At 41.0% G+C, this 24205-nt stretch overlaps 2 protein-coding genes across 3 annotated transcripts; one reads left to right on the forward strand and one right to left on the reverse strand.

Moving 5' to 3' along the window:
• The first annotated feature begins 304 nt into the window (after positions 1-304).
• On the forward strand, positions 305-19873 carry LOC125985687 (receptor activity-modifying protein 3). Of its 2 annotated transcripts, XM_049748673.2 has the most exons (5): positions 305-411; positions 7539-7611; positions 16113-16142; positions 16220-16379; positions 18326-19873. In XM_049748673.2, exons 2-5 carry the CDS (start codon positions 7560-7562, stop codon positions 18579-18581), a joined length of 498 nt encoding a protein of 165 aa, XP_049604630.1. In that variant the 5' UTR covers positions 305-411; positions 7539-7559; the 3' UTR covers positions 18582-19873. The 2 variants fall into 2 exon arrangements, with proteins under 2 accessions (XP_049604630.1, XP_049604629.1); XM_049748672.2 differs by lacking the exons at positions 305-411; positions 7539-7611 and adding an exon at positions 10529-10854.
• Positions 757-9631, reverse strand: zmp:0000000991 (serine-rich adhesin for platelets). The gene is made up of 5 exons (XM_049748669.2): positions 9468-9631; positions 7038-7102; positions 6828-6960; positions 5994-6033; positions 757-5742 (listed from the first exon to the last, which is right to left on the reverse strand). Exons 1-5 carry the CDS (start codon positions 9566-9568, stop codon positions 1279-1281), a joined length of 4803 nt encoding a protein of 1600 aa, XP_049604626.1. The 5' UTR covers positions 9569-9631; the 3' UTR covers positions 757-1278.
• Positions 19874-24205: the final 4332 nt, after the last annotated feature.

Here is a 24205-nt window from a genome sequence, read left to right on the forward strand (position 1 = left end):
ATATTACTGCAGTCAGAAAGTCCTTTTCGTAGTCCTCTGAATTGTCTTAGTAGTTTGGACCTTCAGATGATTTTCCCAGAAAAGGACAAACAAGAATAATTTCAAACCTATCAAAAAGAGCCACAAATTAAAAGGGCAAAATCAAACTTTCCCATGATTGACTACCAAGGAAGATCAAATGTACTGAATGTTAATTGCAGGCACCTCCCCGTGAGGATTTAATGTTGAATGAAAGCCAATCCTGTTGACATTTATTTGTGCCACTTTTGTTTAGCTGATTTGAATTTTCTTTCCTCGCCAGAAACTCTGCCAGTAGGGGGCGCAAATTTCCCCTGCTGTCTGCAAGAAACGTCATTTCCCCATCATGTGGAGTTTCTGAGGAAAGCTCCAGGAAGTAAACATGCAAAGCAGGTAAAATCTTCCTTGTCTGACTAAAAGATCTATTTAAAATAGTTAACTTAAGGAAAAACAGTCTGAATCTTCACAAATGATGACATAATAGAATTGCTCTGTGACTAATCAAGCAGCCACACCCGCATGATGTCAGGCCAAACGACTATTTGTCCTGAAAACTATGAGAGAAAATCAAAGGTGCAAAGTGCATTAACAGAAAATCAAGGGTTCAAAGTGCATCAACAGTGCCCAGACTGTTTTATGGCCGACTTTATATAACACCATATTTACTCAGCGATCACTGTGGCAGGTTGTTTTGACCTCGTGGTGAACTCACAGTAAATGATGTCAGACTGAAAACCATTCTATGAAAGAGCTTGTTTGAATTTATTTATAAAATGCATATATTAAGATGTTTAATTGTCAAATATTTAGACAAGTGTGTCAAGTACTTGTTTGTGACAATAAATGTTAAAAATCAAAAAATACAGTATGATTCAATGAAAATAAAATGGTTAAGAAAATAAAGAATTTAAAGCACAAAAATATATATTTTTAAACATAAATCCTCCTTCACCAATGGTTATCCCTTAGCAGCAGAAGAAACGTACGTAGATAACCCTGATGCATTTAAGTGGGAACTAGGGTAGTAACACTTTCAGCAACCATTCAAGATGCGACATGACCCCAAAAAAAAATCATTGTGACACATTCAGAGCTGGAGCTATTAACACAAAAAAGAAGATTTTTTTTTGGCTCCATCACCTTTTGGAGCGAGAGGCTGGAATTGCGCAACTTCACTTGCTAATGGCTGTCAGCCAACATTCCTTTTCTCTTATTTTTACAATCATTTAGGCGAAACTCCCGATTACATCGAGACTGCTTTCACAATTCCGTTTCCTTCTCGTCATCGTCGCTGTTTTCTAAATAATATTCATCATCTGTTGTTGTATCTGAGCTGCTGTCTGAGGATTCTTCAAATGTGGTTAGGTGAGAGACGTAACCTCGAGAGGGCAAATGCCCCCTAGGGGATGGACTGTCCACAGGTTCTGGAGATGGGCTGGAAAAATTAGGTGAAAGGCTAGGAGGTCTGGACATGCGTCTGGGCCGCGGTGACAAAGGAGGTGTTGGGGGAGGAGTCGGGGGGCTTACTGTATCCCAGTCAAAGTGAGACGTCTTCATTTTGGGGCTCCAATCATTGGGTGACATTGCCACGGTGTCTGCTGGTGGACAAACGGAGACACCCGAGCTCCATTGGGCCAGACGGCGAGTTAGTGATCGAGGAAGCGATCGTGATCTGGCTTTTCCGGCGTCGCTGGGCATATGAGACTGCATCTGCCTGATTGCCCGATGATTACAATTCCTCTCCAACCACTGATTAAAGTCCTCATCACCTCCTCCATAAGTCGGGACTGTTTCTGAAAGATCGTCCACACTCATAAATTTGGGGCCAGTGGAGATCCGTCCGGGCCCCGACCGCCGACTGGAGAGTACGGAGCTCACCGAAACGGACCTCCCGGGCTCGATGCCGTACTTTAAATCAGCGTAGCACGATGCGTCGTCCTGGATCGGACCTGTGCTCGGCGGACCCGTGGAGGCCCGGCTTCTACGTGGACTCACCAGGCTGATTCCTTCGCCCGGCTCGCACGGTGAGGAGGACTCACGTCGGCGCGGCATCTTCGGGCTGTAGAAGACGTTATCGTCCGCCACTTCGGGTGAAGGGAATGGCGAGTGGGTGGAAAGAGAGGAGAAGGGGGAGAATGGACTTTTGGAACTTGGTGTGGATTTCCTGACATTGAGTTTTGGGCTTCGACTGGGACTCGGATCTACACTCAGATGAAACTGCGGTGATGTTCTGTTCTTGACGTCAATCTGGTCAGACAATTTCTGGGGATCGGATTGATCTGGCCAAACGAAGAACTCGTTTTCTGTCATTGGGTTTTGTACAGATAAGGCTGGTATGAGGGAGTATCGGTTCTGCGCTGCCTTTTCATCGTCCTTCAGTTTGAGTTCTCGGTCTTCTGCGGTTCTGCTGCTCTCAAGCGTGGCATCGCTGGCATCGCTCAATCCACCGACGGAAGGCGTTTCAGAAGCTCGCTTCCATTTCCACGGAAATTGCTCGTCTTCAGGGCGCTTCGGGCTGAACGTTTGCCTCAGTTTATTGAAGACCTGGTCCATTTTTGTGGAAGTTTTATTAGCCTTCTCGTTTTCCGAGTTTGCCGTGCTTTTCTTCATAACAAAACGCCGTTTCTTTGGATTTTGGTCGTTGTTGCTCTCGGCTGAGAAAAGTTTGAATTTACCCATCACGCTCTCCTTCATCCTTTTACCGCCGACTTCATCACCCGCACAGCGACTCTCCGCTGAGCTGCTGCCACTTGAGCTTGGATTGGAATGAGTCAGAGTTGCGTGTGACTGTTCGGACGTTAGCGTCTTTGCGAAAAGTGCCGATGATTCAGCCTTTGTGCTCTTTGGATCAGAACCTGTTATGTCCATTTTTGAACTCTGCGGAGTTTGCGGGATGACATCAACTCTGCTCTCGATAAATAATACCCGACCCGTTTGTTGATTCCGACATATACTCTTATGGCTATTATTATTGATTTCTTCTCCGTACAATAAATTTTCCTGCGATGACATTTTGTTCTGCAGAGGAGATAATTGTTTTGGCGAATTCCCAAGTGATGTTTTCCGGATAGGTGAGGTGGCATCTGCTACTGGATGAGAATGTAAGGAATGATTTGAGGTGTAATTTGAGTTCAAATTTGGGAAGAGTGGCGTCCGTGGAGTTACCTTCTTGGTTTCACCACGGCTGGAGATGAGAGTGGAGTAAGGCGGGGAGCTGTAACGGCTCTTGTATCCATTTGAGAAGTCGGGAGATGAGAGAGAAGTTGTATAATATAAGAACTCATCGGCCTGCAACGATCGTGACCTCTGAAGTCTGCACGGGGTCACGTCCATCCTCTCGAAGTTACGTCGATTGTCAATGAGGTTTTGTTTCGAGTCTCCTTCTTCTCTTGAGGTTTGATCCGTAGACTCGGAAGACAAAGATCGATACTTCTCTCCTTTCCCCACCTGGAAGTTTGAGGTCTTGCGTGATGTGGTGGAAGGAGGAGCGTTTTTCGTGTTCTGACTGCTTGATCTTAGAAAGGAGAAGATGGCTGGAGCTCGGATGAGCGACTGAGACCTTGAGCGAGATAGTGGACTGGTCAAGACGGATGGATCTAGACTTTTGCTGGATTGGGAATTCTCCGAGTCCTCCGAGTCCTCCCACATGACGTGTTTCACTCGCTTTCCGTGTCCTGGTTTTTTGTTGTCTTTTTCTGATTGGTTGGTTAATATTCCACCCACTTTGCGGTTTGGACTGGTTGGAGTGGTAGGGGGTGTTTGGAGATGCGATGTTATGGTAGATGTAATCTGGATGGGACTAGTCGTGCTCGTAGAGTCGGGGTTTTGTTTGGAAGAGTCATTTATCATCGGAACATGACTGGACACGTCTTTTGTTTGGAAAGACTTTGAGTTGGTGCTGTAACTTCTCATAAATCCAAGAGGGGAGGTGTTGCTTGCTGTATTGGGGACTTTTGATTTTTGCGAACCAATATATAAGGACGTGTGAGAAGAATCTGCTTTCGACTGAAATGACGGACCGCTATTTTGATTCTGTGAGAAAGCGCAGATGTTTTTTGAAGGACCGACCTGATTCCTGAGAGAGTCGGCGCGATCAAACGACGAAAGTTTCAACGAGGGTGCCAATTCGCTCACATGTGGTTTAAATGAGCCATTAATAGAACCTGTCGGCTGACTCAGAGTCTGCAAACGTTGCGACTTTTGCGATTCTAGTTTTTTCAAACTGGACTCGTGGAGTTGCTTGGCCAGCCTCATTTTATCAAATGAATAGTCGCATTGTTTCTCTTTGACTCTACCGATTCCTCCTCTCGGGGGCTTCGTCGCGAGATTGACGGCATCGTTGCAAATCGTCGTTGCTTTATTGCTGCTAATATCGGAGATTTGAGCGTTGAGACTTTTGTTCGGAGTTCGACTTAGAGCTGGCGTGTCACAATTATTGTTTGGTAGAGAAATTAAGGGTGAGTTTGACTTGATTTTGGGTGTGTCGGTGAGAACGGGAGTTGAATTGCCCTTCTGGCTATTTTGTTGCCACCTGGATGATGATGTCACAGGTGTGTTTCTAGATGGCGAACCACTTTCGGAAAGCCTCCCGGAGTCATATTGAACAGATTTATGTGAAGATACAGCGCTGTCAGGAAATAGATTTAAACCTTTGCCTGAACTTATCCAACTCTGTTCATTATCCGATGGTCGCTGACTGATAAATTCTTGTCTGAAGCACGAAAGACTCGGTTGAGCCGTATTCATTAGTTGTGGTTGTTTGGGCGTGTCACTTGTGACTTTGTTTAGGGTTGACGACGAAAACAAGCTTGTTTTTGACGTGCCTCTTTTACCGTGGTTAGGTAGTGACGGAGGACTAACTGGTTGCATCTCGGCTGCCCTGGGAGAAAGGGACAAAGAAGAGGGGAGTGGCTTGAACCTTTCCCTCTCAAGTGTTTTGTGAAAGGCTTGAGTCACCTGTGTTGAGAAAACCTCTTGGTCAGTTTTCAAAGGCGCCGGCTTGACCTCGGATGACGTGGGGTTATTAGAGTTCATACTTTGATTGTTTAGTCTTCGTAGTGACAGAAGAAGACTGCTGGTTGTGGGTTTTGAACTCAAAGATGAGCGTCGCAGCGGATGACCATCTCGTTGAGTCCCCTTTTGTCCGTATGGATCCCAGCTCGTACTTGCTTGCGCTTTCTTCATTTCTGTCTCTTTAGCGCTTCCGTCCAACGAGGCTGTCCGAGGAACTTTACTCTTCAATTCATAGTCCAAGTTTTGAGGACCACTTTTAGAAGACCAACCTGTCGTGTTCTGTCTAGTACTCAGAAACGGAGCTCTCGACTGGGCTTGCGATACGTTAAATAGTCTTCCCGTACTACTTTGAGAACTCTGAGAGCAACTCTGTGGACGGATTGCCTCGGAATTTGCCACTCCTGGAAGACTCGTCAAAGTTTCCAAACTGCCCGTTGCTTCGAACCTTTTGGACCGTCGAAGGCGGCCAGTCCAAGTTGGAGCAAGAACCGTCACCATGGTAGAAGACAACATTACTTTCCCGGGCTCCTCAACATCCGTTTGGTTCTCAAAACCGTCTTTTATCGTTTGATCAGTTGAGCCACGGACACTCGTGCTTGGTTGCAATCCAGAAGGAAGTGGACTTCCGGACAGAAATGGTATCTTCTGTGATAATGGCGACTCGCTTGTTACTCCTCTGGAAGTGTCTGGTAGTGAAGTCCAATTATTCACCTGTCAAAACAAGAATTACCTAAGCGTAGCCAAAACTTTCCAATTGAAGTCTGGAGTGTTTTTTCCCAAGGTGTAATAAAACAAAAACATTCAAGCCTAGACAAACAGGTTATTTACAATTACATACACACCTTGACAGTTCTTAATCCATCCAATCCAAGATGATTTGAAAAGAATACAATGTCATTAAAAGTGTTACGATCTATTCAGATAACTTATAATAACTAACCTGCGCTCAGGTAATAACTTACCTGAGCGCTGCCAGCCACAGTTTCACACGTCTCATCCGAACTGAAGAAGAAAGCAAAAGTTTGATTAGTGCCGATTGAGTAATCCGGAGACAAAACTGACATTTCCCAGGATGAAACATCAACAGTTTTACTCGGATAAGATGTCAAACATTTAGCGTGGCAATGCCGAGCAACACGATGGCCGGCATTCCTTTCCGCTGTCCTCCGGCCCTCACTAAACACTTTTCACACACACTTAAGTCACGCCTGTAGCCATTTTGAAGGCATGCGTGACACTTAAAAAAAAGATCACACAATAACACAGGGGCTCTCTCTCTCACATACAGTTCCAGATGCCGACATTGTATACTGTCAAATTGTATTTTTTGCCAATATGCACAGGTGCTTGAAATTCATTTAAGGGGTGTGTCACTTCCCGGTGCAGTACAAAATTCAAAATCTAACCACAAATGATGTCCATGAAACAATAACAGGGACTTTCTCATTAAGGGCGGAACGGGTTCTTATTATAGTTTGGGTGTTGATGATTCATAGTTTTTTATTTTTTACTCATTGTCCCAGACTGCCCATAAATGGCTGCATGTAGTTGCTAAAATTTGAATCAACAAAATTTTTCCTCCCAATAAATTTGCTGTCATCAAAACATTGCTTTTATATGATTTGTCTTAATCTAGCGTTCTTTGTTGACGTCTGTTGAAAGCTGTATTTCTCTCACAAGTACCCTGAGGATATACCTTACGACGTCCTTAACATTTCTCACATACTATTCCGTGCACAAATTAACATATTTGAAATACTGAAGGGTGTATGAGGTCAAACAATTTGTGTGTTCACCTATATACACAGGAGTCTTGCTTCCTTTTAAGGTCCAGGTAGTTGGAGAGCGTGAAGAAAATACGGGTAGTGTATCTGTTCCCACTTTCAACATTCACATCTCGTCTCGGTCCGTCTGCTCCAAATTTACATTCTGGAATAATAATTGCATACAAATGTTAATTGATGGGCAAGTAACACCGATTAAAAAAAATAGAAACAAATTGTCACCTTTGACCCTTCTTTCATGTGTGATGGCACGGCGGCAAGGATGTGGACTTTTATCGTCCCACTGTCTGCAAAATCAAAATCATTCATTTTACCCACAGTTTAAATACATGGATGATGTCATCAGCTCCAACCCGCTGCTATTTTGTCAAGTGTATCGTAAGCACACCAAATTTGGTGATGCACCAGCAATTGGACCATAGATGTCTCTCATACAAACAATAAGCAGCACCATGTTAAGAAGAACAAACATTCCTTCCATCTTTGGCTTTTGTTTACTACATGGAGCTCCTGTTCATTGTTGAAGCAGCTGTCAGGTTGACCTTAAATCCAGGTCACCTTATTTAAACTTGATTTTATATTTCCTCATTATGAAATGAAGTGTGTTGAAAGTGCATGACTGTCTTTCTTCCGAGTCATTCTTTTAAATATCTGCTTCTTCCTGTGTAATCAGGCTTGATTGATAAGAAGCACTTGTATAATCCAACACACTTTCTTTCACAGGCGGCGAACACGCCCACTTAGATGGCCGATCCCGGACTATTCCGAGCGAGCGTGACAACACAACAAAGACGAGGTACAATTCCGCATGTCGGAATGATTTTAGTGTTGCTGGAAGTCTTCCTTATGTCGATAAATGTATCACTTTGTGTGAGGACATTAAATGACTTGCACGTCATAAATTTTTAATACAAAAAAGAATTTGCCCTGAGGTCACATGGATTATAAGCTTTACCCTTCACGTTATTGTATTATAAAAAGAAGACTTGCATGACCAGACAAGAGAGAAAGTTACAAAGAAGGGAGGAACATCTTCAGTTTAACACACCTTGTCTTTTTTTGGTCCTGACACGCCCGCAGGCCAGGACAAGAAATCAAGACATGCACAAATACTGTAACAGCTTCATTGTCGTCATTGCGTTCAACCAGCAGCCAATTTTTCTTTTTCTTTAAATATTTTCCTCACTCCAATTTGCCTAAGGGATCCATGAATTCTCTCAATAACGACTTCTAATAAGCTTGCCAAGTACAGACTTGAAAGAGACGAACCAGACAACATAAACGCGCCTAGTCTAAAAAAAAAAAAAATTAAATATATTTAATAATCGTGGCTGGTCTGTGTAGTAACTTCACTCTGTCCACACATACTGTAGATAAGAAAACCGTTGTTGTGTTTTCCAAACAATGACTTTCTTCCTGCACTACCAGTAGCTTTGGCATGCACTTAAAAGCTTGTAAACTCACTTTTAGTAATGACAGGAATTTTTTTTTTTTTCATACAAGAAAAGGAAAGTAAAAAAAAACGTGGTGTCATACCACTACAATAATAAACAAGTGACAGTTTATCACATCTTGCTGCAGAAATTCACATCGACTCATATATGATTAATTATGTCTTGTTGACGCCAAACATCATTCCAGCATTTGTGTATCATAACATGCGTTACCACAAGCGTACGAATGATGTCACGGTTTTTAAGACTTTCAGGCGGATGACAAATTGTTTTCTTTGACAGGATCGTTAGTCTGAAACATTGCGTGTGAGGTATGTCGGCTCCGGTGTAAGGGCTGCACTACTTGTGGGTGTGTGTGTGGCCTTTTCAGGCAACTAACACTTACATAACCACAATGATCCTGGCTGAACTAAGTGTGGGTGTGAACTCGGACAAACACATCATTGAGATGTTCCAACTGCAAATGATTTACTCCTTAAATGTCTGAATCGTGATGACCTTGCAGTGATTTGCAATATTAAGGCAAACCACTTTTTTTTTTTTTTTTTTGTTTTTTAGAATCACACACATTCACTGCGCCACACTCTAAGCAAACAGCAAATGTTTACGCATGAAGTGCAAAGAAATTGAAGTTGTGCAGCCAGTCGGTGGCTTTGTGTTTCCATGGTGATAGTTCTGTTGCGGACCTGAATGCGTTACCCACGCGTCAACAAATTCCTCTCAGATTTCAATCACACAAACTCATGAAACTAGCCTTCTGCAAAATATGAAACACTTGGAAAATACAAAAAAAAAAAAAAAAACGTTGTTTAAAATCACAGCTGTTTACTCTCATCTGATATCTAGAAACGACAAAATATTTACCCTAATTATCCCAGGTCATGAACTAATTAAAAATGAAATAAAACGCACCAAACAATTCAATAACCTCAACGCCGAACCGCTTGAAATACCTTTAAGAAAACTAAAAAGAATATTTCGACAAGCTAGAGGCGATGCAAGAGCGTCACGGATAAATTAAACACTTAAACACGCAGTTTGTAAACGAAGTTCAGCATCAGTAACAACTCGGCGTTCCAGCCACTCCGCAACAACACAACTGAGGAAAAACCGACACACTCCGTAAAAAACATGACAAGTGTAGCATAAACGCGATAAAAACAAATATAAATACATCATGAAATGGATTTAGACCCACTTTGTAGTCGAACTCCGTGTTGAGCGTGCTTCCCCGTGCGGAGGTGTCGCTGTCTCTCCTCGAACTGACAGTTCGGAGTGTACTGCGTCACTTGTTGACATTCTGTTTGAACCGGTTCGGAGTTCCAGGATGCCGATGAGACATGCGCATCTTAAACACGACGTGTGGAATTTAAACAAGCAACCGTCCACGCAAGAAGTCAAAGGGCGACGTGCAGGTCAAGCGCACCTTGACCACGGAACTTTTTCCCCCTTCAGTTAAAGACACCACAAAAGTTTTCCTCAGTAAAAGTACAGATACTTGTCAAACTTATTGTGATTAAAGTAGAAACACAGATTCAACTCCTTTAAAAAAAAATTAAAATAATAATAAATAATGGCACAACAATACCTGTATAGGACTTTAATATTACTCCTATAGTTGTACTATTAAATATTCGGATTAATGTATTTAGTGAAAAAAATATGACGTAATGAAATGCAAAAAATGGATTTTAGGGTTTAGAAAGACTATAAAAATAGCTCTAACACATCCATCCATCCATCCATCCATCCATCCATCCATCCATCCATCCATCCATCCATCCATCCATCCATCCATCCATCCATCCATCCATCCATCCATCCATCCATCCATCCATCCATCCATCCATCCGTGATTATTAAATTCATCCATCCATCCACGATTATTAAATTAAAGGTCACACCATCCACCCAGCCATGATTATTAAATTAATGCTTACAATAGCAATACTGCTCCCTATCGTTGAGTTAAGAAATTACATTTAAACAAAAACCACAAGAGGTCAGTGTTGTCATGTTAGTATTTGGGAAGACGTCACAGTGGTTCCGTGTTTTATTTGAGTAATCGTTTGCTTGACCAAAACTTGTCCACAAAGCACGGAAATGAATATTAACATTTGCAAAACGCATTATTGGCGATTTATAATAATTTATATTTTGAAAAGCAGTTATTGAGACGCACTAATGGTATTAATGGTAGTGGTATACTTGCACCGCTCCTCCTCCTCCTCCTTCTCCTCCTCCTCCTCCTCACCGGGATGCAGGACTGGTGCTGAGCTCTGACTCCTCGCCACGGACAAGTCTCGATTATCATCACCAGGACACACGGGGATCACGCACAGGAATCTTTGCATTTTTTTTTCCTCTGTGGCTAAGGGTGCTTTCTTGGATTCTCATTCGAATCGAGTCTGCTGGCAGCATGACGGAACTTGATCTGGTCTTTTAGGGATAATAATGGCCCGCTTCAAATGTACAATTTTACCGAGCTGAATCTGAGCTTTCATTCAGAGACTAACTGGATCCACACAGCGGGATGGATACAAATGAGTTTGCAGTGCTGAAACTTTTTGTTGTTGGGATTTTGGGTGAGTGCTCTTGTTTTTCCGTATTGCAAAAGAAAACAAACAGACAATAAAATAAAATAAAATAGCCTACACCGGATAAAATTATTTCATGCAATATTTTTCTACCAACCACACTCCACAATTTAATAGCATAGTTTCATTTAATAAGTGCCAATTTGTTATGGCAGGAAAAAAACAAGACTAAATTGCATGAAGGTTGACCTTTCAAAACGTGTCAGACCTTCATACGCAGTGGATAAAATGTGGCTACACATATTGATTGCCTGCCTCCTGCCATCAAGTAAAAGAATATTCAATTGTTCTACTTCTGCTGATACTAAAGAGATGAACATGGATTTATTATTGTTTTAAAAAAAAGTTAAATTGGATTATTTCCCATGCATAGCAACATTTAATTGGAGCTCATTAGATTGTGCAAGTGTACCCAATAACAATCACATAAGTCAATTGTTCTCAGTATTATTATTTTGGATTGCTCTCATTGAGAAAAAACATACGGATGGGCATACAGAATTATTTTTAATAAATTTTGCATTGAGTTCCCTGCACAACTGTTCTTTTTAAGCATTTTAGCGTTAATCAACAGAAACCGCTGGCTGCAGCGATAACGCCGCCCAAATTGCTTTCTGATGTATTCCACATTTTCTTCTGAATAGATTAATTAAATATCCACAGTTTGTATTACATTAGAAAGAAATAGCATCAAATGTAGATTGAGCTAACCCTCCATGACTAGGGGAAACTCTAACATTGCACGCCCCAATGGACAGAGCTAACCTATATATCCAGGCCAATAGGACCTTTTGGATCTGGCTCATTAGTTGGTCCTTAAAGGATTAAATCATGTATGAAAATGTTTCATGTGGTGGAAATGTTGCCCCTCATGAGTTTATGTACAAGGTTCGATGAACCGGTTGGCGTGTTGAAAGATTCTTGGGTGGTCTGCTTCGAAAAATCACAATTTCATTTATATTGAATAAAAAAAAAATGGTGGATAGTCTCAGCCCCCTTAAATTGAAGCGATTTTATTTATGTTGTTTTAAAACAAGCGAGGGGAAGTGTACTGGCATACAATTTTGTGACGGCATAATTACAAAATGTAAATGGGAAATCACGGTAGGCAGACAGAGAGACGACTGTAGTGAAAGGATTGAGTTTCACTGGTGCTATCAGGACAACAAAAGTGGTTGATGGTGATAAAAGCGAGGGGAGGGGAGTCACTCGCCAACATGGTGTGGCTATCAGGAGCTGATTGTGTCACTGTCATGACAAGAGGCAGCCTTGGCGCCGCAATGACTTCCATTACACGCCGTCCACGCAAGTTGCACAATTCCAATTTCAAGCATTTTGCTTCGGCTTTGTCATTTCTGTCAGATTGTGCCATGCTCAAGAAAAGTTGAGGAAAACTTCTTTCTGTTTGGAAAAACTCTTTGGAGACTTGAGAATGTGGTCTGTGTTTGAAGACCTCCTCTCCATGGATAACGACCATGTGACAGTTGCGGCAGTGCTCGGACATAATACTTGTATTGATATTTTCCTTTGTATTTTTTTTCCTTTCTGGTTGCGGTAAAAAATACAAAAAATATGGAGGACAGATTAAAATAGTTGCATCAGGTTGCGGTAAATATTGTTCATGTCGCAGGGATTTCCCCATATTAGCCTTGGTCTAGACAAAAAGATCTTCCCGTCAAGCATCCCTTTTGGGACCGAGAAAGTTTGGGAACCATTTTTTTTTTTTTTAAAGGGAAAAAAAAACACTGAGTCAGTGTGACTGCTCACACACAAATTTTTGGCCAGTTGTATATCAATCATAAATCTAAACCCTTGACCCACTTTCTTAAGGTGTCCCTCAAGGTACAGTTCTAGGCCTTTTTGTTTTTATCCTGGACTTGTTCAGATAATGATCTTAAATTCCCTCCACAAAAAATGATGTATGTACTGTATTACATTTATTTTCTTTTTTTGTGATGACTTGAGAATATTCAACGTATTTCATAATGGTAACATTCGTATCACTCAGGCTAATAAGCGTGACACCGAACTCTGCTCCGACAATTTCTAATGGCAACGAGGGTCTTTTAAGAGCCTGATTAATATTTCATGGGGCTGTAAAAGTTTCATGCAAGAGATAGAAGGAATGAACTTTGTCTCTTTTCGCTCTTCCCGTTCCTTTCCAAGTGTGACACTTAAGGTCTGGCTGACACTGGTCTCCCACGTAGTGCGGCTGCCAAAAAGTAGACTGCTTTTACTCACCCTGTAAAATCCTGTCAGTAGTGACCAAAATAGTGGCCTTCGTGTTCTCGAAAAGGCGCCACCGTGCAATACAAAAAAAAAAGTGGAAGGATGCCAAGCAGGTGTCTATTTATATCAGGATCAAAAAGATCTCACAAGGGGATAAATACTTTTCAGCCAAAAGACTTGGATGACTCAGAAACAGTAAAGAATAAACTGACACTTCCTTAAAAAGAAGCTAATAGCAGACGGGAACGTTTTATTCCAATGCGGGAAAATGTTTCCAGGAATACTGTGGGAACAACCGTTATTTATTATCTCAAAAGGGCTTTTGTATTTTTTTTTTTTCACTTTTAATGACTTTGTCAGAAGCATCTTGAGCATCTGTTCATACAGTACTAGACAACATATGCCCTACTTATTTAAACCCTTAACAAAGTCTGAGATTCATTATAACCCAAACCACTCGTCCTCTCCCCCATAAAATTGGCAATTTAATCGTAATGTGTGCCGTTCTTCTTCATTATCCTGCAGTGCATTGTTCTAATGCGGCCGAGTCCAAAGGAGCGTTGTAGAATGTGAATTTCAACTCCTCTGCTACTTGAGGAGAAGAGCTAATTGGCTTTACGGTGAAGGTCTTGCCTTTGTCTGACGGAAAACAATGACCTCTTCGTCTCATCAAGGAGATCATTAGCTTCTGTTCGTTTGTCCATTTGGCAGGTTATTAAAAAGATTTGATCCCAAGTGTCTTTTGGATCTTAGCATACATTTCTGTATCAATAAACAGAAAACGTCTTTGAGAGGGGGAGGGGGGGGGGGGCAGTGTGCCTCATAATGATTAAGTGATGTGTCTTTGAGTAACCATCGAGAGACAATCGACAATGTCATCTTTCTTTTTCAACATCTGCTCTTTTAACACATGGAAATGTTATTAGCGTGTTTAGCGGAATACGGCTCATAAATGTTTTTTCATGACGTAATGCCAAACAACTTGATAGCCGAGAGTGTTCTGTTCTAGCTTGTTTTTTTTTTGTGTACGATTCAATGGAAGTAAACCACTTTGGTCTATCTCGAGCTTGAAATGATTTTCAAATGGCTCATTTGAGAAGTTGAATCCGAATCCACGTTTGTTCCACTTGATTATGCACACAAACAAGCGAGTTGAATTTCACACTCTCTTGAATCAGCAAATTCACTTTGTCATTATTGTATTGGAATTTCTTATCTATCATCCACAGCTTGCTTGAACGCGTGCCAAAATCCAAAGTTTCCACTGGGATTTTCCAAAATTGAATGTTGATGAGGTGCTTAGCGCTTCAGCTTGAGCGGGGGCAGAACAACTGATGGGATGCTCCTCTTCTTAAGTGCCTGTTACACAACGTCTTTAAGATGCTGCATTTGCATGCAAACTTAAGACCCCGTGCAATTTGTTTGCTTGTGGCGCTTCTTATCGCTGGAAATAAATTTTGTGGCATAACAGAAAGCATATTTGATGCGGTGGACCTGCAACGCTCGTTCATTCGTTCGTTCCAGTGAGTGACTCGAAAAATCAACATTATTATTTGGTCTGAATATTCGCGGAAGCGCACGTGATTTTTGTTGTTGTTCAGGAAGTCTAGCGAGCAGCTTTTCCGATGCCAATTAAGTGATTAAATTAGAAACACAGGAGACAATGCGTCCTTGGGCATAAATACACATAAAGTCAGACGACTTAATATCCGGTTTGGGTTTTGCATTTTTCCTGTTTTAAAACGGATGATAAATTGAATAAAAAATCATTCATATATCTTTAACTTTTTTGGGTTTTTGTTATTATCCAATATGAACGTTTTCCCCAGCCAGTTAGATGATACAAGTCAGCTAATGATGCTGCCGATGGAACTGATAAACAAGCAGCACCTCTTCAATTTCCCCCGGAGACAGTTGGCACATTAGTTCATCTTCCATTTCCTCATTTCCTCTCCTCATTTCTCTTTTTAAGCAGACGAACGTTGTTGCCAATTCATCTTGTGAAACAAGCACCGTAATTGACGTTATCTTTGCTTGACTTTTTATTTTAGTGTTTTAATAATGGGCTGAGTACGCACAGAGCAGTTGTTAAAAGGGCTTTAAGGATGGATGGAGGAAATTGAAATCTATTAGCATACTAAACACTTCACATGAAAGTGGCTGTTTGTTGTGTTGCACTCTTCCATTCAAGAGTCGTTTTTTTTTTTCGGGACAAATTTGTGAATGCAGTTTCACATTTGAGTCACTGAATATATTCGGACTATTAGGTTAGGTAATGATGTTTGCAGCAAAGCAATGAGGCAAAGCAGGAGTGCGCTCCAAAATTGTGTTTACGTCCAAAAACAAAAAATGGCAAACAAGACATTTGGAATCAACAAATGATGTAATAATTTACAACAGCAACACCCTGCTAAAACAAACAAAAAAAAAAAACAGGATTCAAAGTAATAAAAAGGTGGCTGATGCAAGGTTGATGAGCACAGGTAAAAAAATAATAATAATAATACTAATAAAAAAATCAAGACGTCCCACAAAAAACTAGAAAAACTAAATAAAATTTCAACAAAAATACAGATCATGATTTATTCTTTCAATAATAATGGCGGACGGGAAAATGAAAAAAAAACTCATTTCCGAGGAAGTGACTCGCTTTTGCTGAAATCTCTTTGCTCTTGGGTGTGATCCAATAAAAAAAAAGAACCTCAGCGGTATGTGCGTGACTCAATGGCTGTCTGAATTCAGCAAGCAGGAATGGGAGGCATCTTTTAGAGAAACGCCTCCACGTGTAACGCACGAGACTCTTCTCATGGGAATTGAGTCGGACGTCACAAGCAGCGAAGCACGTTTTCCCAGTTGGTTAAGGTGGCTTTATTTTATGACATTCTAAGGTTCTTATCATAACACAAGGGTTGAGGGGAGGTCAAAGGTCAGGAAGTTAGATGTGCATGCCAGAATTTTATTTTATTTCCACTCAACATATCTTTTCATCAAAATAATTTGTATTTTTTTATTTGCAGTCAATGCCTGGATGGCGAAGGGCTTTTCAGGTAAGCATCCGTTCGGTCGACATCGGATCGATTTTATTGGAATATATTAATGATGTTTTCCAACATCTGCTCTCCAGCGACTGAGAGTTTGAACATTGAACACACTTCTGCCCGGCCGAAGAGAGCCTGCAACGAGTCGCGCTTGGAGTGGGAAGTGGAAGTCTGTGGTGAAGACTTCAAGCGGGACATGGCTCACATAGACCCTCAGCATTGGTGTAACCTCACTCACTTTATCAGGTATTGCACACACACTACAGAATATTCCGTATTTTCATTTCAATCAAATCAGATTTCATTTAAAAACTGTAAACGCTCTAAATTTGTTTGACTAACCAGTTAATTACGAAGCTTGGAGGGAATTTTTTTAAAATGAGCTTTTCACGGAACCACTCTTAATATTTTACCCCAAGCGTCAGCCTGGCTAAGATAAAATCTCTTAATTGTTTTTTTTTCCCAAAACACTGAGATGTGAAAAACAAAATTTTGATATTTAAGCCTTAACAACAAATCCTGATTTCAAAACATCTGGAAAAACAGGACTCGTTTCATTTGTCAACCTTTTTAAAATGTTTTCAATTTCACAATTTCTCCTTTGAACGCTTACGCAAGAAGAAGGCGAATTAGCTTAACATGCGATCCCGAAATGATTACGATGTTCGTGCATACTGGAGGACGATGACCGACGCTTCACATGCCACCTCTGCTTGAATGCTAAAATTAGCCTCTTGAACTCGGTGGTGCAGACAGATGTTTGACTTAAGGCATGATCGGCTACATCTGAAAAGATGACGGGGAGGATAAAACAGACCGTTTGGAGATTTGAAAACAATTAGCATTTTTTCTTGGAGGGGGGGGGGGTTGTCTAGAAAAAGACATAAATTGACACCGGCTATCGTGAGAGAGTGCGAGTTCCGAATTTGGTCCAAGTCTATATTATTTTAAAGTCCCCTCTGACTTTCTCCTCTGAATTAGTAGCAGACTTCACAGGAAGCACGCTGTTGCATCATTTAGTTTGAAACAATGATGCCTTTTCTCTGGCATCATGTTTGTTTGTAATTAAAAAAGGGGGAAGCGATACCGATTCGAGTCCCAAGGAGACATGTTGCCGTTGTAGGCCAAGGTTCTGAGCAGGACTTTTAAGAGAAAAGCAAATATACAGATTGACCTGAACAAGGGAACCGAGAGGGGAGGGAGGGGGGGGGGCGGGGGGATCAGGCTCTGAGAGCAAAGAACCTCATGTTTAAACAAGCAGTGATCCCTGCAGAGCTTCTCCTGTTTGACAAATGTGTCGCGCTTCCCCACGGCGCAGCTGCTGCACAAACAACTCCCATGATGTTTTGAGCTTGTTGTATGAGAGCGTAACCTAGTTGGAAATTTTACAATATTGAATATGTGTTCGATGTAAAAATAGTTATCATCAATAAAGTTACTGGGATAGCCTCCACATGGCCATCTTCGTTTATGCCACTCAATCATTTACCTCTTCATGACTTCATGAATTTTCCGCACTATAAGGCGCACCCGATTATAAGGCTCGCCTTCAATGAATGGCCTATTTTAAAACTTTGTCCATATATAAGGCGCACTGGATTATAAGGCTCACCTTCAATGAATGGTCCATTTTAAAACTTTGTCCATATATAAGTCCATATATTTGGACACGCCTGCCGTAGTGGCTCAGTATTGGTCCATATATAAGGCGCACTGGATTATAAGGCGCACTGTCGGCTTTTGAGAAAATTGGAGGTTTTTAGGTGCGCCTTATAGTGCAGAAAATACGGTGTGTGTGTGTGTGTGTGTGTGTGTGTGTGTGTGTGTGTGTGTGTATATATATATATATATATATATATACTACATATATATATACTACATATTTGGACTCATCTTGTTGTTTATTCCCTGCGTTGAGAATGAACAGGAAGCAAAGCACTTGTCTGGCATCTGGTGCCTTTGTCATTGCTTACAGAATATACGGCAGATGCTCACTCAGTACTTCTCTTACAACCAGCAGAAGTTTATTTGATTAGCGGCACTTAAGCAAAGCGGCTTCAAAACAAAAGTGACATCTTGACGTCAGAAGACTTACAATCACGCCGTAGATGGCGACACAATTCAACCGTTAAAATGCTAATAGTATAACAATTGATCCTTGTTTGAATTTCCGGTAATGGTTTTCTTCGCAGTGAGTACCACATCTTTACGCTCTGCACGGAGAACAAATCCTTCATCGTCCACTGCTACTGGCCCAATCCACTGGTGGAGAGCTACATCATCCGCATACACAAGCACTTTTTCGCCAATTGCACTTTGGATCAGGTGGTGTGGGTGGACCCTCCGGACAACACGTTGACCGTCCTCATCCTTATTCCTGTTTTCCTCACCTTGGCTATGATTGCTCTTGTGGTGTGGTGCAGCAAGAGGAGCGACAACCTGGTTTAGGGGACATCACCCGAACATTTGTTGCAGTGTTGGAAAATTTGGGAGTTGGATTTAGTTGGTCATTTGATCCGCTGGTTGTTTTAGCAATCCATCTTCTAAAGTCCTCGAGACAACAACAAAGTGTTCAAACGTTTCAGGGTGCCTTCACACAAGCATCTTGTAATCAGTTTCATGTTCTCCTTTCGTGTGTGAGCAAAATACATGGTCCAAAAGGTAAATAACAAAATCAGCAAAGAGCCAAAAGACATATTAGTGACTTATTGCACATGTTTCCTGTTGAGCATGTTATCAGTTTGCATGTTATCTGATAGATGTTCGGATAATCAAGATGTCCCCTTTAAGTGCACTCACTGACTTGCTGTTTTTTTTTATTACAACCTCTTGGATTGCCAATACAATTAAAGCTATTGATAAGAGACAGTTTTGTAGTCAGTTGTGCTGTTCCGCATTCTAATATGTACACCAAAACATTCTTTTGTGTTTTAAATATTTCTTTCCATCAATAAGAAAAGAGCATCATTGCACAGGATTTTTTTTTTTTTGTGATTCGTTTTGGTTTGTTTGGATTTTTATTACCATGTTAAAATAAAAAAATATTATAAATATATATAAAAAAACAGTTTTTTTTCTGTCTCTCTTAATTTATGCCCCAAAATAATATTCCACTTTTAATATAAATAAAAAAAATATATAAATAGGCAAACATTTTTTTTATGTCTTTCTTAATTTAAGCCCAAAAAATAGTATTACGCTTTTACCTTGTACAAATGACAACATGCTTTATCCAAACAGGTGGCTTTAGTTTTTTTTTGCTTTATATGAAGCTGTACATTCAGGCACTGGTTCCTCATCTAACTCGAAAAAGAGTTCATGTATATTTGCCAAAATTTCAAGCTATTTATTGTATTTGCCTTCAAGTTACTATACATGCGAAACAATATGACCTGTTTAGGTTTGGAACATTTCGATGGATGGATGATTGGCCTGACCGAGACCAGTGACCTTGGACTTTTCTTGTCAGAACACTGTATCCTAGCTGAAGGCCAAAGTTGATGGAACTTTTGGGAAATAAAATCCCCCGTGGACAAAATTTTCAACATACACAAAAGGATGAAAAGGAACCCAAACTTGGACTTAAAGGGATTCTATGTTTCCACACACTGCCGAGTTACTCAAGGGACGAGTCGTCACTGGAAAGGACAACAAACATGACAACGTTAGAATTCAACCATTTTTTTGTGGCTGTTTTATGACTGATCGCGATGAATAAAATACTGTTCGTACACTGAGAATTTCTCATTGTCATTCATGTTCTTTAAAATTGAACCTATGAGCATCTGGGTGCTGCATTAGCCTCACATGATCTTTGGTGGATCTCTTCCAGAATTTCATAATAACAATGGAAGCCAAAAACAATGACGGCTTACAAATCTATAACACTCCTTTGCTTTATTGCTCTTAATTGTTATTTCACGAAACAATACCTCTTAGATTTAGGAGTGGGTGAGTTCTTTTTTTACCCTCCAGAGAATTTCTTCATGGAAATTCATTGTCTTGAAATGGGCTCATTGGTTCTCTGGGAGTGTTTATTCAAGTGTTTATTCAATTCCGAGACATCATTCTCTTATTGAATCAACATCATTGACGTATGCAAGCGTCCTATCGTGGAATTTTGTAAATACAGAGACGGACAATGTAGTTATTGGCCGACGGTCAATGATGTTGATTTTGTTGCAGACACCCACGTTAATCCACAATGAGCGGACCCAGAGGACGTCGGCGGAAACCACAAATTCACTGAGCACAATGCAATGCCCAGTATCATAAGTTACCATCTAAACAAACACACGGCCATTATTTATCCCAGATGATCTCCAGGAAAGAACCAGAGAGATTTTGTTACTTCAGAGACATAAAACAAGAGCGTTTACATACGCATGCCCATGGGTGCGTAGCTTATGAGAGGCGGAGCCTAACAGGTTCCCTGAAGGATGCTTTTCCACAAGGCCTCCATGGCCAGCCACTTGGCGGCAGGAAGGATATTCAAGCTTTTTTCCCAGAGTTGACAGAAGAATACAGGGAAGTGGGTTGACCCAGTGCTTTTTGACCAAAAGAGACGCAGGAAGTATGAGGGTGCCATTCCACTTCCGGGTAGAGCTGCTTTGTCATGGCCGAGCAAGTTGCGGCAAAGATTAGTGACGACCAACGTGGTCGTGGCAAAACGAGTGACCTCTGCCATTTTAAGCAACGGTATTCTGCCTTTGTTGCCATGTCAACCTTGGGGAAAAAATAAATGAATATATATATATATATTAATACATGTAAATATTATTATTTTATTATTATTATTTAAATAATGCTTTCAAGATTGATAAATGAATGATGAATACTGTTCTTTTTTTGGACACATTTTCCTTCACTCACAAACTTATGCCAACAAATATTCTACCTAGGTGGTCTGTTTTGATTCTTCTATTTTAAAAAAAAATGCTGACAGCTGTCCTAAATGAATAGCGAACCCTTACAAAAAAAAAAAGCAGTTCTCACAAGTCACTAAAGCAGACCTCACACAAACCCAGAGTTTCCCACAGTACAACTACTCCGAAGCACATGACCCAAACAGGACATCCTCCCAGTTTTTAACCCGCGTTAGGTCCCACTCTCACCCTCATCTTGCTCTCCTCCTAACCTCATTTTTGCCCACGATGACTCAACTATTAAAAGAGAAACTTATTTACTATAGCTTCAAGTGCTATCATAAATTAAGCCCCCAAAAAATGTAAATTCAGTTGACCTTTCTTTCGGGCACCAACCACTACTTACCAAAATGATCCCCAAAACGCGCATCACGTTGACAACCTCATGTCCATATTTGGTTATGTTGACATAAATTGATTTCCCTAAAATCATGTTTCATGCTTTCACTATTCTCATATTTATTTTCCCCTCCTCCTCATCCTCCTCCTCCTCGCTTCTCCTTTCCCCCAGTGACCCGAGTGGCCCTCTCTGTCGGACTCCCCCGGTCATCACACAGCTGGACTCGGTCTCTCTCTTTTTCTTACACACACACGCTAATGCACAAATTATGCAATTTGGTTACTTCAGACGTGTTTTACCACTCGGACTGTTCTTTATTGTTCCCTTGTTTTAAAAATGTTCACCATTTGTTGTGTATATAAGTTCCTTCATTAAGATGACAGTATATCATAATATTATGAACATAAAGTAAGTAAAAATAATTTATTTATCTGTCAGTGACTACTTTTATTCTAATGATGAGCTTTTTCCTGATGCCCAATTTTAATCTGCAAAATATTTTCTTCTCCTCAGAAGTCAGTTTCACTTTTCCGGTTGACATTACACACCTTGTTGTATTGTGTGTGTTGCTTCCTGTGGCCCGAAAGTACAAAAGTGGCATCAAAGGAGAATTTTTCTAAAAGCAGAGTTCCCTCCAGTTGTCTCTTCCTGTTTACACGTTACCATGCTAACCACTTAGTTTATCAACCTGTTGCGCGGAATTACCGGCTAGCCACACGCGCATCTTAAGCAGTCACACCACGGTTGACCTCACAATGCACCAGGCAAACACTTGAACTATTTTAATAAACAAGATTTCCTATGACATCATGCGCCTGAGAGTCTATTATTTGAGAGGAAAGACATTCTCAGTGGAATGCAAAAGTGGGTTTGATTTATTTGCAGGCACCTAAATGCACCACACATATTGCCGCCTTCCGGCAAGGACGCCATGATTCCAATATCTGAGCGAGGGCAAATATAAAAAATTCCATCAGGCCTCTGAAAGCCATTACTTCCATAATTTCATATATTTTTTGCTTTTATGCAACTACGAACTGTATAGAGCAACATTTTTTTTTACATCTCCCGCTCTCAAGGCAAGTGTCCTTGGTCACCATGGTTACGCAAACAATACACATCCATCTGTCACTTCACTTCTCATCGTCCAATAAAAGCCTCATTAAGCATCTGTTACCAAGCAACCAGCAGATGTGAAGCCAAGTGACAGCTATGATGTGTAAGCTCATTAAACAAATCCCTCATTTGCGACCTGTTAGAAGTGTGTGATGGGCTACTTTACGGATTTTAACATGCATAATGGACGTTTACGTGAGCTCAAGGTTGTTAAGAATAATGAGAAATATGCCATGAGCTTTCTCATGCATGATCCTTTTGAAGAGCTGATGTGCGTGCGTGTTTTTGCTGAGAGGACAAATATTGGCCTTCGTTGGTGTGTGACAGGCGTCCTTGAAGAAGAAAACGGTTTTTTTTTAGGCTGATATTGCTGTATAATATAAGAAAAACAAAAACATCCATCTGGTAGAGCCAATCAGTTTGATTTGATGATGGAGGTGGAAAATCAAGTTAGTCAAGAGGAAGAGAGTCCTTCATTTGTCCCTCAGTGGGGACATGCAACATAAGAATATTTGTTGTATTCCTAGTCTTGTTTGATGATATTTTAGTAAAATAAAAATGACAGCACAGATGATACTGCACGTTCACCGAAATCATCTCAGGCCGGTTGTGAATGTTTTCCCACTGAACAGTTAAATGGATGTACAGTGTTCATAACAAGCAAGCTGAGCAAGAACTGGACAGCTCTCTGAATTATTGAGAGGGGAGTGCAGCAACAAGACTGCAGATGAGAAAACAAGGTCAAACTGTACGGTTTACTGAGTTGAAGTTTGATTTTTTGGGACTGGCGTAATCCTTTGCAGGGGAATTTCACAGGCGAGTTTCGGCTGGGGGGGGGGGATCTGAGAGAGGGAGGGCTGCGCCGATGCAGCGGTGGTCACAGCCGAATTCACTCAAGATTCAGATGAACTGCAGAGTGTAGATAATTTTTAAAAAGGCATGAAAATTATTTTTAATGGCAGTTATAGAGCGTTTATCATGGAACAATAGTCTCATTTTCACAACTTATGAAACACCCCAGAGACCGCAAACTCATCCTCAGTCATACGCATTTATTTTACGACATAGCGAGCGGGAAGAATGGAAAAAATGTCTCCTTGGACCAATGAGGTGTTGCCGGATAAACAAAAAGTCTTTTTGAACCGTATTTGATGGCATGTCTTGTCATCTCAAGACGTGACGCAGATCTTCCCTCTCCGGGGGGAGTCACCCATGCCGTTGACCTCTTGTTGGCGAAATTGTGTTTATTATTGTTTATTTATCATGTGGAAGCCATCAATGAATGATGACTGTTGTAATATTCGGTCTAGCCGCCGCTTCATTCCGTCTTTTAAATCCACTACCAGAAATTTGACCTGCTTATATTTCCGTTTGTCTCTCCCTACTGTATTCCAGTTGTTGGGAAGGATGTTTGGCTTTATCTAATGTTTGGGCTAAAGGTCCTGTGGAGATGTGTTGTGTATACACACAGATAATGCTGTTTGCGTTGAGCACTGGTCTGCATCCTGCCCGGAGGACTTCGCCAGAGAAACACAATGGACCCCCGTGAATATTCCACAGGGGTCCCACGCTGTTTACTAGCCCCGCCCCCTGACCAATCGGGAGCTTGGTCCATTTGCTATGTCACGTGTTAATGAGACTAAATATTATTTAGGATGATGGAAAATCAAGCATCCCATTTTTGCCCTTTG

The sequence above is a fragment of the Syngnathus scovelli genome, chromosome 18, assembly GCF_024217435.2.
Source record: "Syngnathus scovelli strain Florida chromosome 18, RoL_Ssco_1.2, whole genome shotgun sequence".
Classification (NCBI taxonomy): domain Eukaryota; kingdom Metazoa; phylum Chordata; class Actinopteri; order Syngnathiformes; family Syngnathidae; genus Syngnathus; species Syngnathus scovelli.

What these genes read in the sequence shown, in the direction of transcription:
- zmp:0000000991 (XM_049748669.2), bottom strand. Translation starts at nt 9,568, where the DNA reads ATGTCAACAAGTGACGCAGTACACTCCGAACTGTCAGTTCGAGGAGAG. An exon ending in ACACGGAGTTCGACTACAAA is followed by an intron (nt 7,103 to 9,467) that starts GTGGGTCTAAAT and finishes TTGATTTTGCAG; the next exon opens with ACAGTGGGACGATAAAAGTC. An exon ending in ACATGAAAGAAGGGTCAAAG is followed by an intron (nt 6,961 to 7,037) that starts GTGACAATTTGT and finishes TTATTATTCCAG; the next exon opens with AATGTAAATTTGGAGCAGAC.
- LOC125985687 (XM_049748673.2), top strand. Translation starts at nt 7,560, where the DNA reads ATGGCCGATCCCGGACTATTCCGAGCGAGCGTGACAACACAACAAAGA. An exon ending in GACAACACAACAAAGACGAG is followed by an intron (nt 7,612 to 16,112) that starts GTACAATTCCGC and finishes TTTTATTTGCAG; the next exon opens with TCAATGCCTGGATGGCGAAG. An exon ending in GATGGCGAAGGGCTTTTCAG is followed by an intron (nt 16,143 to 16,219) that starts GTAAGCATCCGT and finishes TCTGCTCTCCAG; the next exon opens with CGACTGAGAGTTTGAACATT.